Below are 19,857 nucleotides of genomic sequence, written 5' to 3' on the forward strand. Positions count from 1 at the left end.
TTTTTAAATTTTTACATGAAATTAATTTATACAACTGGATATTTGAATGAAGCATTTCAGGTTACAGGTCAGAGGTACAATGCCAAGGCAGGGAAGTGTCCTGGATGATGAATCTGCTGATGGATCTTTAAATTGGCTGTACTGCCAGAACCTGTGTTAACTTTCTCTTTAAACACTCTGAAACATAACACTGATGACTTAGTTGACTTAACATTGCAAATCCATGGACGGTCCTGTGCTGATTTGGCATTTTAAATGAGTCAATAAGTAAAGAAGTAAATAAGTAAATATTATCTGTTTTTTGGATTAGACAGCATGTCCGTCTTCAGCACATTTTTGGGCTTCCTGTAAGCAAGCATATTTGATGTTTTCTGTTCTTCGACTTGAGAAATATTATACTGTAATATAGAATGTCTGAATATGGGTAAATGTGGAATAATATGGGTACATCAAAACATCGCTGAACCCTGTTTCACACCGCAAACATCAGCTGCCTCAGCCCACACACACACACACACACACACACACACGCGCACACACGCACACACGCACACACGCACGCACACACGCACACACACACACGCACATACGCACACACGCACACACGCACACAGGCAAACACACTGCTCATACTACTGACATACTCTCTGCTGCACCAAGGCAGTCAACAGCTGTTGCTTTTTGTCCTGATGCCATCGTCAGTGACCGCACAGTCTCTGTGCCCACCGCCGATGACTCCTCGTTTTGTTTGTTTCCCCCCCTCTGCAGTGTCACCGGCGGAGAGCTGTTTGAAGACATCGTCGCCAGAGAGTATTACAGCGAAGCTGATGCAAGGTGGGCATTAGCATGTGCTGTTGCCGTGGTTACCGCCAGGCTAGCCATCAGTGAGCCGTGATTTGGTGTGATTGGAGATGTACACACACACGCGTACAAACACACACACACACACACACACACACAAACACAGATCCAGAAGAACAGACATGCCTTACTTACACTCTCCATTAAGCTTACACACACATGCAAGCAGTCAGAGTATTCTGAAGCACCGTAGCACATGCGCATACATACCCTTGATAACTTGACTACACCTTAATTTCAATGACCAGTAATGAAGAATTGGTGTGATGTAACAAAGGTATGCGTACGCTATCAGGTTTACGAGGACATGCAAAAAATAGAAGCTATCAATTTGGCACTCTCTGAAACATTACAAACTGAATTGAAATGACAAAAAGAAAACAATTTTTTCTCCATTTCAGAGAATCTGTCCTAGAAAAGCACTGCGCTAGATAGGAGGGTATGCTAGCCGGGCTATGAATATAAAGCTAGTCAGAAGGATAGGTCTTACAGTGCCATAAGGTACAGAATTGGTGAGAGACCATGAGAGAGGGGTAGCTGGTGATCAGGTGGCTATGGACTGCCCGGCTCAGCTCAAACTGCTCCCAGTGCCGTTAATGAATAAATGCATTTGTTAATGTACAAAAGTGCCTGTTTTATTGTGCTCTGTTTGGCACTGTTGTTCTTTTTCATCATGCTTTTCCCTCTGAAACTTTCTGCCCTCACGCGCACACACACACACACACACACACACACACGCATGCGCGCGCACACACACACACACACACACAGAGGCTGAGCTTGCGTAATTGTGGGGAGCAGTCAGGCCCTGCAGGAGAGAAAATTTAAGTCAGACGTCTTGTTATCTTCTGAACCGCAGAAAGCCTCTGGATGCTGGCGCAGTAGTCTGATCCTTTCGTACACAGGGCCAGCGAAGCTTCCCATTTTATGTGTGTGTGTGTGTGTCTGTGTGTTTTCTGTGTCTGTATATACACACGGTTTAACAAGGCTCCCCCCATTGTAGCTGGTTTTACCAGTGTAGGTAGAGGAGTATTGACTCTCTATGCACTGTGAAAACATTGCCATTGCGCAACTGGTTCTGAGGGCAGAATTTCCCTCTGACCGAGAGCACGCAGCCACACCTACTTATGCTGACGTAGCCCCGCCCCTTCACCCATAGAGAGCGCACAGCCCCGCCCTTTTGCCCTGACAGACAAGACATGGCCATGCCCTTTTTCCTTGAAACACACGCAGCCTGGCCCATCTGTCCTGATGGCCCCACCCCTTTACTATTACAGCAGGCATGTAGTACTGCATTTTAATGCTAATAAGAGCGCACAACCCCGCCCCTTTACCCTCAGGGAGAGCTTACTGCCACGCCCCTTAACCTTATGAGAGAACACAGCACTGTGAGAAGACAGAGAGAAAGGGAAACAAGGGAAAAGAAAGAGTAAGGGATGAGGGCAAGGCAAGGGAGAGGGGTAGGGAATGTGAGAGTCAGGGAAGAATAAAAGGTGAGGAGGGAATGAGGGAGGGAGTGAGGGAGAGGAAGAATGAAGTGCCGTACTGCCCCTGGACTGGAATGGAATGTAGGGAGCCATATCTGGCCAAATTTGGTAACGAGCGGTTTTCTCCTGGTGACCGAAAATGAAAACATTTCAGCCTCACTCTTTTCCTCTCTCCCTGCTTTTAATCCCTCTTGCTTTTTATGGGACTCCATCTCCCATCGCCCCTCTCTGGCCTCCGTGCTCTTCTTGCTGCTCTCTTTCTGCTTTATCTGCCGTCTCTCCATCTCTTCTTCTTTTTTTCTTTTTTTCTTTTTTTCTTTTTTTTGCCATTTTTCCCCCATTTTCTCCCCGATTTAGTCGTTATACCAATTCCCCGTGTGTATCACAGTCCTGGTCGATGCACTATCCTCTGTCGTTCTGGGGAGGGTGTGGACTACCACATGCCCGCCTCCGGTACATGTGGAGTCGCCGGCCGCTTCTTTTCACCTGACAGCGAGGAGTTTCACTGGGAGAGCGTAACGCGTGCGGAGGTTCACGCTATCTCCCCCAGATCCCCTCCCAGCTGAACAGGCCAACCAGTAGAGAGTCGCTAATGAAACGATCAGGACTCATACCACCGGCTTCCCACCCGAGAACGCTGCCAGTCGTGTTCGTCTGAACACAATACGTCTGACCAACCCGGAAGTACCGCTGCCGGGGATTGAACCTCCATCTCTTCTTGACCCACTCTGGCCCCCTCTGTCCTAACTTCTGCGTCTCTCTGTCTTTGTCTCTGTCTCTCTCCCTGTCAATGTCTTTGTCTCCCCCCCCCCCCGTATCTCTGTCTCTTTATTATTGGTTGCCAAATTGTATGGTGCCTTGGTGTGATTGGATTTACTGTCACAGGAGGTGGTTTTTAATATGCAGTTTAAGAGAATACACCAGAGCTGATCGCACAGAGCCTGCCCTCAAGACGCATGGACGCACACACACACTAGTGCAAACGCAAGCACGCACACACACACACACACACACACCTTTATGGTCCTCCTTGGCCCTGTCCAGCCCTGCGATGTAATCAGGGGTGAGCTCTGCCCACTCTCTGTAAAATGGCAGGATTAGGTCAGAACCCACCCAGAGCGGTGCAGCTTGTACCGCTCGCAAAGTCTTCCAGTGAAAAACGGGAGCACGGCAAGAAAAGAATGACGCTCACGAGCGGGAGCAAAATAGCCAGGTGACTCCACCCACTGGGGTTTTGAGGAATTACAAGACAGCGTAGTGGACTGGGAGTACATTTTTGGCAAAGGTCATGCTGTGAATCTATATCCTCTCCCATACGTACCCGTTTTATTGGTTTGGCAAAAAAACAGCTCAGCAGATTAAATTCAGTTTTTTCTGTTTTTTTGGGGTGTTTTTTTTTTAATAACTATGAACTATTTATTATCTCTGTCCCTCTCTTGTTCCACAGTCAGTGCATCAGTCAGATCCTGGAAAGCGTGAATCACATCCACCAGCATGACATTGTGCACAGGGATCTCAAAGTGAGTACCCGTTGCCAGGACAACCTCACGGATTGAGGCTGCATCACCCATCACCATGGCGACGCATTGCGTCATGTTTTTTTTTTTTTTTTTTTTTTTGCCTCCTCCAGCAAACTGATTGCACTCTGATAGAAGGCAGGAAGGCCCTTTTCAGGTGCAAGGTGGCATCCTGCTGTCTTGTTTCTGAAATGGCTTGAAGGACAGACAGCACCTGCAGTTAAACGTGTGTGAGGGTGTGTGTGTGTTTGTGTGTACGGGTGTGTCTGTGCGTGTTGTATTGAATACTGGGTTATTCAGAGAAAGGATGTTCACAATGTTGAATGGCCTTGTCGCTACATAACTACATACATTACTGTTATGTGCTGTCTGTGTAATGGTAATGGTGGTGTGAGTGGCATGAGTTCTTAATGAATACTTAGCCTTGCGGTGGTGCAGTGGTTAGCACTGTTGCCTCACAAGAAGGAGGCTGTGACTCCCAGCTGATATCCTCCCTGCGTGGAGTCTGCATGTTCTTCCCATGTTTTTGCGTGGGTTTCCTCTGGGTACTCTGGGTTCCTTCCACTGTCCAAAGAAATGTAGGCTCTGGGAGTCACTTGCTAAAGAGTAAAAAAAAAAAATCAATCTCAATGTGACTACCCTGGTTAAATAAAGAATATTCTTGTGATAATGTGGTGAATGGGTTTTTGTGTGTGACTTTTGACATGACGTCATGGGAAACCGGGTCAGCAGTCTGTGGTGTGTGTGTGTGTGTGTGTGCGGTGCTGTGAAATGGGGTTGCTTCTCCATTGAGTCATCAGAGGTGTGGCAAATATGACACCGAATAGCAATCCCTTTCTTGGAAGGGATATTGCAGGGGGTTACCATGGCGATATGTGTGATGTCACAGGTGCAGCTGCTTGGTCCAACCAGGAGGAAGACTCAGCCTGCTACTCCTGTCTATGCGCACACTTGCCATGTCACACATACACACACACACACACACACACACACCCACACACCCTACATGCACATGCACAGACATACAGTACGCACACACACACACACACCCTACATGTACATGTACAGACATACAGTACGCACACACACACACGCACACCATACATTCACATGCACAGCCATACAGTACGCACACACACTCACACGCACACACACACAAACATACACAAGCACAGCCATACAGTACGCACACACACTCACACGCACACACACACAAACATACACAAGCACGTGCCCGTACCGCCTGCAGCTACTGTGAGCGGTGCTCACCTGCACTCGTCCCCGCAGTTCCCTCTCCCCCCTGGGACCGCCACCCTGACCCCCAGCCCTGTGACCCCCTCGCCCGAGGTCGTCGCAATCGTAGTGACAGACGGCTAGCCCTAGATTCTGAGCCACGAAGCCCTCCAGCCCTTTCTGCTTTCACTGGTCTCCGCACCTCTTGTGGTTATCAGGCGAATAGCATGCGCTTCAAGGTCTTTTCAAATCTGGCTTTAAGGTTTCCAGCGGTGTAGAGAAGGGACAGTTTTGTCCATTTTCAGTCATTTAAGTCATGCATTTCCTGATCCAAAAATGTTTTTTTATTGATGTGACATGTTTGCTAAAGCTTTACATAAATCTCTCTATTTCTATCTATCTCTCTCTCCTGCTCTCTCTCTCTCTCAGCCAGAGAACCTGCTCCTGGCCAGCAAGATGAAAGGGGCGGCGGTCAAGCTGGCGGATTTTGGCCTGGCCATCGAGGTGCAAGGCGACCAGCAGGCATGGTTTGGTAAGCAAATCCCATGTCCCCGCACCGGCCACACCCACTAAACCCTGCACCTCCGCACTACTCGAATGGTGCTGATAGTGTAGAGGAGACAGCACTGAGACTCTGATAGGGATGTAGGAGAGCACTGAGACTCTGATAGTGATGTAGGAGAGCACTGAGACTCTGATAGTGATGTAGGAGAGCACAGAGACTCTGATAGTGATGTAGGAGAGCACTGAGACTCTGATAGTGATGTAGGAGAGCACTGAGACTCTGATAGTGATGTAGGAGAGCACAGAGACTCTGATAGTGATGTAGGAGAGCACTGAGACTCTGATAGTGATGTAGAAGAGCACACAGACTCTGATAGTGATGTAGGAGAGACAGCACAGAGGCTCTGATAGTGATGTAGGAGAGCACTGAGACTGATAGTGATGTAGGAGAGCACAGAGACTCTGATAGTGATGTAGGAGAGCACTGAGACTCTGATAGTGATGTAGGAGAGCACTGAGACTCTGATAGTGATGTAGGAGAGCACAGAGACTCTGATAGTGATGTAGGAGAGCACTGAGACTCTGATAGTGATGTAGAAGAGCACACAGACTCTGATAGTGATGTAGGAGAGACAGCACAGAGGCTCTGATAGTGATGTAGGAGAGCACTGAGACTGATAGTGATGTAGGAGAGCACAGAGAATCTGATAGTGATGTAGGAGAGCACTGAGACTCTGATAGTGATGTAGAAGAGCACACAGACTCTGATAGTGATGTAGGAGAGCACTGAGACTCTGATAGTGATGTAGGAGAGCACTGAGACTCTAATAGTGATGTAGGAGAGCACAGAGACTCTGATAGTGATGTAGGAGAGCACTGAGACTCTGATAGTGATGTAGGAGAGCACTGAGACTCTGATAGTGATGTAGGAGAGCACAGAGACTCTGATAGTGATGTAGGAGAGCACTGAGACTCTGATAGTGATGTAGAAGAGCACACAGACTCTGATAGTGATGTAGGAGAGACAGCACAGAGGCTCTGATAGTGATGTAGGAGAGCACTGAGACTGATAGTGATGTAGGAGAGCACAGAGAATCTGATAGTGATGTAGGAGAGCACTGAGACTCTGATAGTGATGTAGAAGAGCACACAGACTCTGATAGTGATGTAGGAGAGACAGCACAGAGGCTCTGATAGTGATGTAGGAGAGCACTGAGACTGATAGTGATGTAGGAGAGCACAGAGACTCTGATAGTGATGTAGGAGAGCACAGAGACTCTGATAGTAATGTAGGAGAGCACTGAGACTCTAATAGTGATGTAGGAGAGCGCAGAGACTCTGATAGTGATATAGGAGAGCACAGAGACTCTAATAGTGATGTAGGAGAGCACTGAGACTCTGATAGTGATGTAGGAGAGCACAGAGACTCTGATAGTGATGTAGGAGAGCACTGAGACTCTGATATAGGAGGGCACAGAGTGGGTGTCTGGGTGTGTACATGCCTTGCAAATCCCCAGGGTGTGTACGTGCCTATGTGTACGCATTTAAATGTAGTATATGTAGACTTATATTAAAAGCCACTTGAACAGTAGCTTTTTCCAGTGCAATCAGGTGAATTGAGTTGGCTGAGATGCACCAGGGGCTGTTTACTCAGTCCTGCAGGGCTCCTGGGTTTCTCTTGTTTCTTGTGGTTGCTGGCTGAGCTGACGGCGAGGGTTACTTCCCTCCCTCAGGATAAATTCTACCACCCTTTTATATCACAGATGCCCCCATTTATCTGTTGAAAGCACAGGCATGTTGTAGAAGAAAAATCCTGATAAAAATCTGACGTTTGAAACCATTTTATAGGATATATTAATGATGCAGGGATAAATGTGGCACCGTGTTAAGGGAGCTCAGCTTGTAACCCGTAGGCTGGAGGTTCAGGACTTAGGTTAAACCACGTCAGTGCTGATTGGCCGGCAGCCTGGCAAGGTGGTGGATTAGTGGCTTCCCAAAGGGGAAGGGGTCTCAGTTGGTGCTATACTTTCACGATGTGTTCTGCTATACTTTCACGGTGCTGTGATCTCGCACCTGAGCTGGACCTGAGCGGTTGGCCACGGTCACTTGAAATGGATTGATTGCAAATGTGATGATGTCAATGCAATTAGGCATTCCAATTTGGGACCAAGAATTGGTCAAATACATTTTTAAAATGTTGTGTAATTGTGTGTAAGGACATACGAGCTGAGTAAAGATGGCGCAGTGCTGCGATGACCTGACGGAGCTCGTCTCCTCCCGCAGGTTTCGCGGGCACGCCCGGCTACCTCTCCCCCGAGGTCCTGAGGAAGGACCCCTACGGCAAGCCCGTGGACATCTGGGCCTGCGGTGAGTCCTCCGGCCCGCCGGCTCTCCTTTCCCAGCATGCCCCGGGAAGAGGAGATGGTGTTGACTCCGCCTCCTTCTCTCTGTCGCAGGTGTGATTCTCTACATTCTGCTGGTGGGCTACCCTCCCTTCTGGGATGAAGACCAGCACAAGCTCTACCAGCAGATCAAGGCAGGGGCGTACGACGTGAGTATGGAGCGCCACCCTCCGCAGGACACATGTCCACGTTCAGGACTTTTAATGTGGTATCAGAAGCGCTGAAGTGCTCTCATGTATTTATTCATTCATTTTACTTGTTTGTGTTTCATGGTGATTTGGAGTTGGAGTGGGAGTGATTTCCACACTTCTGGTTGGTTGAGAAGCGATGGGTGACCCTCGATCCCGATTCCTAGGGCTGCGTTCGGATCCGCTTCCACGCATTCCCTTCCCTTCCCCTCTTTCCTCGAGTCAGCCATTTTGTGACGAAATTTGTGACGCGCAGCGAGTGAACTTAACAGGTGCTGTGCGAGGGGGGACAGATGAGAAAGGAGCTAAAACGGAACTGAACTGCCCTCTGGTTCTGTGGTGGCGTTAGGAAAAAAGACAAGCGCAATAGTGCGGAGATGGAGGCTGGTTGTGGGGAAGGTCTTAATATGGTGACCGCACACCCCTGACACAGCCCACAACCCTGGCTGTGTGAAGCCATGCTGATCCATGATTCCCATGGCTGATTTTCTGTGTGTGGGTCCCACTTGGCTAGCTTAGGTAACCACCTGAAACCTTCACCCTGTGCTGCCCGTGTGACTTGCATTTTTCATGCCTGCGACCGTTAGTGTGAATTTTCCAACCGTCATTTGTGCAATTTGGGCCAATCAGTGGGAGAGAGAGTTGGACCACAGCTTGCGAGGAAACTAGGACAAGTTACTGCTCTTTTTTTAGGGCTTGGGGAGGAGAGGGGCCTCTCTCCCAGGACCGCAGGCACATCTTCTGCCCTCCCCTCCCCATTCCTCCCCTCATTGATCCCCGACCAACGAGCAGCTGGCGTTACCCTGAAAAGAGGCGGGATTGACGAGCTCGTTAATTTTTAATTGGCTGCAATTGAGAGCTTCGCTGGCGACATTGATCCCGTCAGGGCTCCCCTGACGCATTGCAGAGGGGGGTTCTGCCCCCCCCCCCCCACCCCCTTCCCTACATCCTGTCCCAGTTGGGCTATCCTATATCCACCCGAACCACCCTTGGTATTGTAATGATTGACGGTATGATTTTATCAGAATCATTCGTTTTTATTATCGCAAACATTTTGTTGGTGTTTCAATAGTGGTTTTGAGATGTGCTACCTGGGCCCTGGTGAACTCAAGTGCTATCAGGACAGATATGTCAGCGTTTGATTTTGAATAGTAGAAAAAGACAGATGTGTTCATTACCACTTATTTGTTTCTAGACAAGCACCGGACTTTGAGATTCTGTTTCAATGAATTTTGTTCTGTGGCATGTTGTATAGCATGCTAGTTTTTCATTTGGGTCTAATTATGTTTCTTATCATCCATCTGTTTCTTTTTTCCGCGAAACACGCAGCCAGACAATGAGAAACAGTCATGTGCACTGTGGTGTGTTCCACTTAAATGTTTCCCTCAGGGCACACGGCTTCTGTACCCTATGTGTTCCTGGAGCCCTTAGGATTATTCACGTTGAGTCGTTTCGTGATCGATCCCACACTGACTAGTCGAGTCCTGATGAGCCCGTCTTTCGCGAGTGACTAGCCTGATTGGTCTGGAGGCTAAACATAATAAATTCCAAGTAGTAGACTCAAGGATATTTATATTATCCATGTTTTAGGAAGATTCGATTAGGTTTGATTTGGTTTAATTTGTGGCTCAGAAACCGCCGCCATGTCCAATTCGTTTTGCGAAAATAGCCGCGTAATACGTTTAGAATTTCTGCTGTCGCGTTTGAGCGAGTGTGACCAGGGTTCGCCTTCTGGAAGTAATGCGATTACGGACCAGCCGTAGCTCTGGTGTGACAGGAGGCGGCGCGGCGATGCCCGTTTTTCCCCTCTCGCATCTGCGAAGGCCTGTGATTGGGTTAATTTCTGCCGCGGAGCAGCACTGCTGTCGGAGGGGTGGAGGGGGGGCGGGGTAGCAGACGGGCAGGGCTCTTGTGTTTCTACAGAGTGTGTGTCTGTGTGCACACGGTTTCTGCGTGCTGGATGCCTTTAGCAATCTGTGTGCGCGCGCATGCGTATCCCTGAACCTCTGGTCTGTGTCTTCACGCATCTCTCTCTCTTTTTTTTTTTTTAAATATATTTTTTGGGCTTTTTAAGCTTTATTTGATAGCGAGACGGGAAGAATTAGGAGGAGAGAGAGGGAGAGACGTGCGACAAAGGTCGGCGGTCGGATTCGAACAGCCGACGTCGCGGCTCGCGTTGAGCATGTGGATAGCGCTCTACGGGCTGCGCCACTAGAGGCCCCGTCTTCGCGTGTCTCTGCGTGTGTGCGTTTGTCTCTGTGCACGCATCTCTCTGTGTAGAGAACAGAATTTAAAGGCCATTCTGAGCATGCTCAGTGTCACACCGACAGAAATGTCATCCTCTGCAGCCTGCTGCCCAGATTGAAGCCCTCTTCTGTCACCATGTACATTTCTATTGGAAGATTCCGAGATTACCTGCCATGAAAAAAACAGATTGTATAGTTCCATGCAACGGTTTTGGACCTAGAAAATCTAGTCGTTTTCTCATGGAGCAGCTTTAAACCTGACTTGAGTGGAACGGTCCATCCGTCTGTGGGTAGGGGAATATGGGGGAGTGTTTGTGTCTGCTATTTATTTAACCCCTCCCGTGTTTGCATCCCCAGTTCCCGTCTCCTGAGTGGGACACAGTCACCCCCGAGGCCAAGAATCTGATCAACCAGATGCTGACCATCAATCCGGCCAAGAGGATAACCGCTGAACAGGCCCTCAAACACCCCTGGGTCTGCGTAAGTACCCCAGCCCGTGGGCAACAGCGCCCCCTTTCAGTCAGGCTATCAGCGCAGCCACGTCTACTGCACTACGTCTGGCTTCTGGTGGATGCGTGTTCCTGGGATTCTTTAAGCCTTTTTATATTATAATACTACTAAGACCTCTAGCCTACCCTAGCAAATGTAAATGAAACCTGAACAAAGTATGAGAAGTTTCCCTGTTGTATGCTCATATAAAATTTAATGTTAGTAGAGTTCACATCTGCCTGGGATGAGAAATGACTTTTTTGCACTGTCTGCACACTGCCAAAAAAATCCAGACAGTTATCGTGTCAAAAGATAATTCTTTTTTTGTTGGAGGAAGCCACCTTGCTGCAACGCTTGCTGATGTTTCAATCCCGCACTTTTCAATTTAAGCGTGTATTTTTTTCACGACGTAAACATTTTTTTTTCTCACGCGCTCCCTCTCGCTCTCTCCCTCAGCAACGCTCCACAGTCGCCTCCATGATGCATCGCCAGGAGACCGTGGAGTGCCTGCGAAAGTTCAACGCCCGCAGGAAGCTGAAGGTGCGCGCCCGCTTCTCCTCCACCTGCACCCCGCTTCTCCTCCGCCTGCACCCCTTCACCCTGCCCCCCGGTTCCCCCCGGTCCTCAGAACACCTTTCATAAGAGTCTTCTTTAGAACAGTGCCACTAAAGGGCGCGTCGTGAGCACATAAGCACGTCTCAAATTCGCTGTAACCTTCAGTATTGCTGTCCATCCTGTGTGTGTGTGCGCGCGCGCGCGTGTGTGTGTTTCTTACCTCATGTAATAATGTCTGACCGTCTGTCAGTTTGTCTCTTCGTCCATGACAGAAATATCTGGAAAAGTATTGGCCAGATTGCCATGAAATTTGCTCTGCTCATCCATGTTCCCAAGAGGAAGAAACCTATTGATTTTGGTGACCTCATGACCCTTCCTCTAGCGCCACCCTCAGGCCAAACTTTACATTTTTGATCAGCATATGTCAAAAAGTAATGGCCAAATTGCCATGAAATTTGCTCTGCACATCCATGTTCCCAAGAGGAAGAAACCTATTGATTTTGGTGACCCCTTGGCCTTTCCTGTAGCAGCACCATCAGGCCAAACATCTTGAAAAGTAATGACTGGAATGCCAAGACATTTGCTGTGCACATTCATGCAAGTGGAGATTGTTGAGCCCTGGTAGAGGTCGGCACTCTACTGAGTGCATTCTTTCTTGTTTGTTTGTCTGCCTTTGCGTGTGTGTGTGTGTGTGTGTGTGTGTGCGTGCGTGCGTGCGTGCGTGCGTGCGTGTGCATGTGTGTTTGTGCGCGCGCGAGAACAGTGAGTGATCATGTGCCAGCATTTTTCACCAAACCATGTGTGATTGGCCTGATTATATCTCATTAAATAGACATTATATGATACATATGGTGTTATAATTCTCATCGTGCTCTGTTCAATTGGAAGGGAATGGGGATGGAGAATTCTGTTCCACACTGGTTTGTCCCATATGATAATGAATGCGGTGCGGGGCGGGGCGGGGCTCGGCAGGGGGCGCTACACTCTCAGTCCTTGTGGTGGACCCTGTGTTTCTGACGGGCCTGGCTGAGATTAACCCCTGTCTCCTGTGTTCCCAGGGGGCCATTCTCACCACCATGCTGGTGTCCAGGAACTTCTCAGGTGAGCAGTGAGCACTGGAGCGCAAGGGGACGAAGACGTTAGGGTGTGGCGCGCATGTGTGCGTGTGTGTGTGCGTGTGATTGGGCTCCCATACCTACAGTTGACCTCTCGATGGTATCTAAAGGATGGAATCAGGCCCTGATAATCTGGCAGCTAGCCTGATTATAAAAAAGTTGATGCTGCTCATAGTCTCTTGAGCTTCATCTCTCTCTTGCTCCTCCCCTTACTGCAGTACACACACAACATACACATGCATAAACAAAGGTACTGATGTAGTTGAGGCTTCTTGTCGTCAAATAAGGCCTCGTTCGCACTTGCGTTTTGGGGCTCGACTACCCAAAATTATAAACTCATAAAATAAGAGTCACTCATGTTCTGTGTCCGTACACAGACGCATATTTGGATGACCGAGAACACTTACATATATGAACTAGGAAAAAGACTCACTCCTGTATGTACAATACGTTTGTACCGGTGCAATGTTTGTTCTGAACTTAAATCTCGCGTTTAAAATATCGCAAGGGTGTAAACGTGTAAATCTCCAATGTCGACAAACATGGGTATGGCTATTCGATTTCTGCCAGCCGAAGCTGGAGAAGACGTGCGTTTCCACGTCTGATATGACAGCGAATGCAGCAACGTCGAATAAAGCTTTTTTTTTTTAAACAACACTCAACGACGCGCTATTTCGGAAGTTCTTCTGGTCTCGGAGAGTGAAAGGAAGTCAGGGATGGGTGGCGCAGTGTTAATCACTGTGAGTCTGCTACCTGTTGTCAACCCCCATTCCCGTCCATACTCGCACAACCAGGCTCCTTTGCATTGGAACAAGAGTCAACTCTGGGAATCGCTCCCTGTTTCGAATAGGGCTCAAATGTTGTCGCTCTCGTTCATAACCGTACTATATGTGAACTTAAGCATATTAAGCACTAAAATGAGTTGCGCCAGCTGTATTTAGCTGCATTGTGAATGGGGCGGAAGGCCCTAAAGGTTGTGCTGATACCAGTTTTGTTTTACCAAATGACCGGGACCTAAAATAATGCCCAAATGACCGGGGCCTAAAATAATTTTCTGAATTCATAAATCATAAGGATTCTACTGCCAGCTGAAATATGCTTGACAGGCGTATTGATCACTAAGAACGGAGTCGGCACACTGTGCAGCCTACGCGCTCGGCATTAAGCGCGTCGGATAAGTGCGCAGTGTGTCTAGGCCTTTTCAGACTTTGCAACCATTAAAGGACAATAAATTGCACACAAATGGTTTCGAAATATCTTTTTTATTTTTCATTGAAACGGGAGAAAAAAAAGTAATTTCTCAAAAGAAATTGCATAGCTGTGAAACAGCTGCTACCGTTTGTTGTCGGATGAAGCGGCCTTACTAAATGGAGACATTTGCTTATATTTCTGCCAAATTACAGAAAAACAGCATAGTGTGTAGGCTATATCCAAATAACTGCTGCCGTTTATATGCAAAGGAATTACTAAATGAAACTTTCACATGGGTACGTGCTGCGGCAAATTCAATGTAGGGTATGTCTGAATAGTTTTAACTGTAGCCCGTTATAAAAATAAATAAAAAAGTCATTTTAATTAAGTTTCCTTTAACGGCAGCGGTGGAAATGATGTCACATGTTAAGGCACTATGTACGTGTGTAATTTGATTATGGCCACAGAAGAGTCAGAGCTGCTGGTGCTGGAGAATATTACTACTTACTATTAGTCCCTCAGAGCTGTAGTTCAGTAGTGCTGAGCACTGAAACAACATTTCCCAAACTGCAGTTTGTTGGTCTGAATGTATATACTGAATATGCTGTAACGAAACACGTTGGGCTTGAGGTCACATTTTTCTTGGGGGACAGAGTGCGTGTGGTCGCGTGTGTGTGTGTGTGTGTGTGTGTGTGTTTGTGTGCACACGTGTGTATTTGTGTGCGCACATTTTCTTTTGTTCCAACAGATTAGCCTGGCTTAATTGGTCCAGTGAGTTAATTGGCCGTGTGTATTTACTGTGCGCCATTTGCCAGAACGCACTGCAGAGAAAACATCGAGCGCAGGAGACTGGGTGTTCCACAGCGTCAGGGCATTTTACCGAACGTTCATAAACAATGTGCGCTTGGTGGTTTTCCGTTAAGATGAGGCTAACGATTGAAACATGTTAGCATACTGTCTTCGTCAGTGAAAGGGTGCTATTTTCTAGCATCAACCTTTTATAATCCAATTCTAGAGCCTAACCACAGGTGTGCTGGGTAATTAGAGAGGAACTGCTATTCACAGTCTCTATTTTCAGATACTATTATGGATTTCAGGTGCTATAAATTGATTTCCCTCTTGTATTGGCTCTTTAAAAACACCGACTCAGAGATTGAATGAGCTTAGTAATTACATTCATAAAAGATCCACTTAATCATAAGAAAATGCCCATTCTGCGTAAACAATTAAGAGCTTATTAATACCTCAAGAATGTAGAAAAATGAACACAATTAGTTTGACAGCCCACTGTGGTGAACTACACATTGAAAGTTCTGAGTCCAAAGTGTTGAACCTAGAGATCCATCATCATTGGCAGCATTAAAATGGCAAGCGCAGAACCTCGTATCTAGGCCGGAGGGGAATGTAGAAAGTGCAGTCACCCTTGGTGCTGAGCGTTTGCTGACCACTGTCTGCAATCGGCTGGCTTTGGTGCCGCACTGTGATTAAGTATTCCACAGTACAGGCACTTTTTAAAAACAGAACGTTCTGGAGAAGGAGCAGATAACACGCTGACTCCTCCGTCGGTGGGGCGTGGGGAATCAGCCACGGTCCCTGCGGAGTTTCAGATGCTTCTTCCTGTGTGTTTTGCAATAATTTTCCCCTCTTAAGTCGTGCCTTAAATCATGTGAGATTGCCACGGCAACCCCCCCCCCTTGCTCAACCAAACCCCTCCCCCATCCCTGTTTACCTCAGAGTGTTTTGAGCTCTCCAGATTGTACAGCAAGTTCTAATGAGGAATTTGCACAAAGGCGGACTAAGACTAACAGTAGGTGTGCGCATTCTGACGCTGTAGGTGTGTGTGTGTACAAACTGGCGTAATACAGGAAGTGTATACAGACTGGTAGGGTAGGGTAGGGAGGCCGCGCCCTCTTGTGAGTCCTGTAGAGGGCGCCGCCTCCAAACAGTCAGGGGAAGCGGATTGGCTCTGGGAGGACACAGACGGTTTCTTTTAGCCGAAGGGGGCCGGCTTTGTTTGCACAGATCCAACTGAACACCTCTCTGTCCAATAGTGGGCCGGCAGCATACCAGCCCTGCTGCCGCCACCACCAGCACTGCCGCGCTGGCACAGGAAGGTAGGTCCCAGCGCCACGGGGAGCCCAGCGCCCATCTCCCCCCGACGCACCCCGCGAGCATGCCACCTTAGAGCAGCGCCCCCCCCCTGCCAGCATGCCACCCTCAGCGACCATGCACCCCACTGCCGTTCTGCACGCGCACGCTGGCATGCGCACGTGCACACACACACACACACACACACACACACACACACACTCTCATACGCAGACACACACACACACATATGCACACACGCACGCAGACACACGCACGCACACAGCCACACACACTCGCGCAAGCAGAAACACACACACACACACACACACTCAGGCACACACATGTACACACTCATATGCAGACACACACATATGCACACACGCACGCACATAGACACACACACAAGCACACACACTCTCATATGCAGACACACACACGTACGCAGACTAACTCACAAGCAGGCACACAATCATGCACGCATACGTGCACACACTGAACGCATACGCGTTCTCTCGCATGCACAGTTATATGTGCGAGACCGCAGTTAAATGCAATGACACTTTGTGCTGCCAGGGTTATTACAGACCTTGTAACTACTGGTGAGTCCAGTGAAGCTTTTTTAAAAGCTGATTTTAATGGTGCGCAAAACACATTGTGAATAAAACCTTTAACAGTTGTTCCCTTAATGATGGGATAGGTGCAGTGTTGGGGTGTGGAACGGCTGCTCTTGTGCCAGTTCCTGCCACCACACACAGACACACGCACACACACACACACACACACATTCGGATACGTACAGTACACACACACAAACATTTTTGCTTCTTGGCTTGACTGCGGGTTTTTCTTGAGTGATGAGGTGGCTGAGAATCTGCCTGTCCCCTCCCCCCATCCGCTTTAATGAAACAATCTATCTTTTTAAGTAAGAGTGCAACTTTGCTAAGTCTGTCCAGGTGGTTCGTAATGAGGAAATGCTTTCCTGCTGCTCCGTATTTAAATGCAATGCCCCATGGGCGACAGGGGGCTTGAGAACTGCCGCGGCACTGCATTTTGTGTGCATTTCTGGCTATGCTAATTTGAGCCATCGCAGGACGTTGTGCATGATCAGTGTGTGCATGGGTCAGTTCAGCTTTGAGCTGTTCCATTACCCTCAGCTTGCTGTGAGCTTTGTCAGTGTGGGGTGGGAGGCCCTACATGCTTAAAATAGGCCTCCGATTGACTGGTAAAGGTGCGATGGGAGAGCAAGGCCATGTGCTGTCATTGACCTCTCTGGTTTGGGCCAATCGGAGCCATCGATTGTGTGATTGGCAGCACATAGCAGCTCCGCCCATTATGTGGTTCCTTTGCCAGCCAACGTCGCTGCAGGGCAACGCCATCCCCTCCCCCTCTGCTGTCCCCCCCCCCCCCCTCATCCTGGCAAAAGGGGGAGCGTGTGGGCCGCTGGTTGAGTCGCGTGGAGTTGGGGTGGGCTTTGGGAGTTTGGCAGGAGCGGGGTTGGCTTGCTGCCACCGTCAGACCTGGGAAGGGGACTGAACCGGTCGACGTACACCAGGCCACCTTACGGGCAGACGGTCAACAGTAGCCGATATCAAAGCTAGCCCTGGATAAATGAGGAGAGAAGACCTACCTGTGCTTCACCCTCCAGCCACTAGACTTTCAGCCATGTTTGATTTGAGACCTCACCACAGCAGCCTTAAGGAGTTAGCACGTCATAGCTATCATGTTGCCGATCACTGACTCTTTGAACCCAACGTGTCTCCAGCCAAGGCTTTATCTATTATTGTGATGATAAATAATTGTGAGAAAACGAATGTTTTTTTTGTGCACGGCTCGGCCATGGTGCTCACGCCGCCGTGGCAACGGGTCATTAATGGACTTCTGCATCTGAGCCTTCAGTTTCTGAGGGTCTGGCATCCAAAAAGAACAGGATCGTTTCCTAGTAAGTGCAGAAGAGAGGTCGCCCTGCACAGCCCGACGTCCCATCACCTGGCGGACTGCGGGAGCCATGGACGCGAGGGCTTTGAAGAAGCATCGACGGCAGCTAGCTCCTGTTTTTTTTTTCTTTTTGCTTATTTTTGGGGTTTTTTTATGTTCTTCTCCTCAATTCTGTTCGCCTTTTAGCTTTTGCCATTTACGCACCAAGTGACAATACCACACATCCTTGATTATTTTCTGAAGTTATTTTTTTATTGCATTTGTATTTACTGCTGCATACTTTTCAGCCGCATGAATGCTTTTCGTCATGGCTGCTACAGTAGTCCTTTGGCAGGGCTGTATGAACTATTTTTATGCTAATAAGCACAGGAAAATCGGTGACTGTACAGTTAGTTACTCGACATTACACGGTGAAAAGGAGGTGCTATGGGTTGAAGCCCTTGCTAAGCAGGAAGTGCTAAGCTGTCTTTGCCTCCCCTCCTTTGCTAGGTGCACTCAGTAAAGGTGATGCATCATGGGATTTGTAGTTCCCGCTGTGGAAAATGCATGAGCAGCCTTTGATGTAACACACCGTAAACCTCTCACCCCATTCTAACTGCCGCATGACCCCGTGGGAGCCTGAGAAAAGGAAAATGTTTTTTTTTATTATTTTTTTTTTATAGTTAGTAGAAATTCAGTCTTCCTTGTTTTTTGACGATATGACTGATCTTGTTTATCTTGCCTTTTTTTCCTCTCCTTGTCATCCTTCCTTCTGTTTGGAAGGTAAGAAACCTCACAGCCTGGCAATGGAGGCTTAGCCACACACGGCTTATGATTTTGAGTGCATGTGATGTGGCAGTGTGACTGTTTCGGCATGTGCCATACTTGTGGCATTCCGTGCGCATGCTGTTGAAAGAGGAAGTGCCAGTGCATTTTTTTTGAACCAGTAGTGAATATAATTCATCTCATTTTTAAGCTGGACACTACTTGTGTCGTGCGCTTGTTTGTTCTGGTTTACGTATCAGCGAGAGTCGCAGGACCCTGAGAAAAGTTGCTGTAGTTGTGAGGACCGAGGCTTTGCTAACATGACCGGTGCATTGTGTTCATGGACTGCATTATTCCATCAGCACTCATTTAGCAAGTCATAGTCATGCCATTCAGCATCTGACTGAGCCTGTCACAGTTTAAACACACAGACAAAAGCTTAAACCAGGCTTCCAGACTGCTTATTAGCTCCATTAATCACTGGTAATCAATTGTGTGTCTAATTAAAAGCTGCTGTTTAAAAGAGGCCTGGGTTTGAATAGGTTTCATTAGCTGGGTTGTCAGGAAATGGAGGCCATTTAAAAATACATAACTAAGCATGAGAGGAGTAGACCACAAGCCTTGGCATCAAAGCCTCCGGTATTGTGCTGGTCTGTTTGGTGGAAACGTCCAGCTACGGCACTAGTTATTTCTGCTTTGATGCGCTTAACAGTCCATAATACAATTTTGGGATGGTCGGAATGGCATCACCCTACATCACTGCACATAATCCCTCTGGTTAATTGGGAGCCTGTGGACTGTAATGTACAACCTGTGTAAAAAGTACAACCCCTCACAACGAGCTCAGCAGATCAACTGCAGATTGCAAAAAAGTAGAGGCTGGCTGCTCAGGAAATCAGCAGCGAGATATTGCAGCGATTAGACAGGCCCGCAGACACGACTGTGAGCAGCCAAAATTGAACAAGTAGAAAGAATGTTATTGAAGAATAAATTAGTCGCACTCACTTCTGTATCTTGCTTGTGGTCATTACCTTCTCCTCTTATGTTTATTCTCCATAACACTTATGAAATTTTTTCTTCATAAAAGCAAGGATGCTATACTGTTTAACTAAATTGAAGCAGAAATGCACAATAAAAAATTTTCAAACGTTTACATGTATCCGTTTGGCAGATGCTGTTATCCAGCAAATTGCAAGGTGCTATGTAAAGGTTAGGCAGAGCGGGAACAGTAACCACTTATTATCACAACCAATAATAATTAGCGTCATCACACTGACATACGGAATATTGTTCAGCGCC

At 47.9% G+C, this 19,857-nt stretch overlaps 1 protein-coding gene across 13 annotated transcripts in view; it reads left to right on the forward strand.

The window, feature by feature from the left end:
• Nucleotides 1–19,857, forward strand: part of LOC118220819 (calcium/calmodulin-dependent protein kinase type II subunit gamma-like) — an 88,431-nt gene that overhangs the window by 49,147 nt on the left and 19,427 nt on the right. For 9 of the 13 annotated variants that reach the window (XM_035405131.1, XM_035405121.1, XM_035405118.1 and 6 more), the window contains exons 5-13: nt 769–834; nt 3,796–3,868; nt 5,528–5,630; nt 7,886–7,969; nt 8,059–8,153; nt 10,796–10,918; nt 11,384–11,467; nt 12,541–12,583; nt 15,840–15,902. In XM_035405131.1, the coding sequence (XP_035261022.1) occupies nt 769–834; nt 3,796–3,868; nt 5,528–5,630; nt 7,886–7,969; nt 8,059–8,153; nt 10,796–10,918; nt 11,384–11,467; nt 12,541–12,583; nt 15,840–15,902 (734 nt within the window). The remainder of the gene's footprint in view (nt 1–768; nt 835–3,795; nt 3,869–5,527; nt 5,631–7,885; nt 7,970–8,058; nt 8,154–10,795; nt 10,919–11,383; nt 11,468–12,540; nt 12,584–15,839; nt 15,903–19,857) is intronic. The other 4 variants (XM_035405120.1, XM_035405126.1, XM_035405128.1 and 1 more) reach the window with 1 other exon arrangement.

The sequence above is a fragment of the Anguilla anguilla genome, chromosome 2, assembly GCF_013347855.1.
Source record: "Anguilla anguilla isolate fAngAng1 chromosome 2, fAngAng1.pri, whole genome shotgun sequence".
Taxonomy (NCBI): Eukaryota; Metazoa; Chordata; class Actinopteri; order Anguilliformes; family Anguillidae; genus Anguilla; species Anguilla anguilla.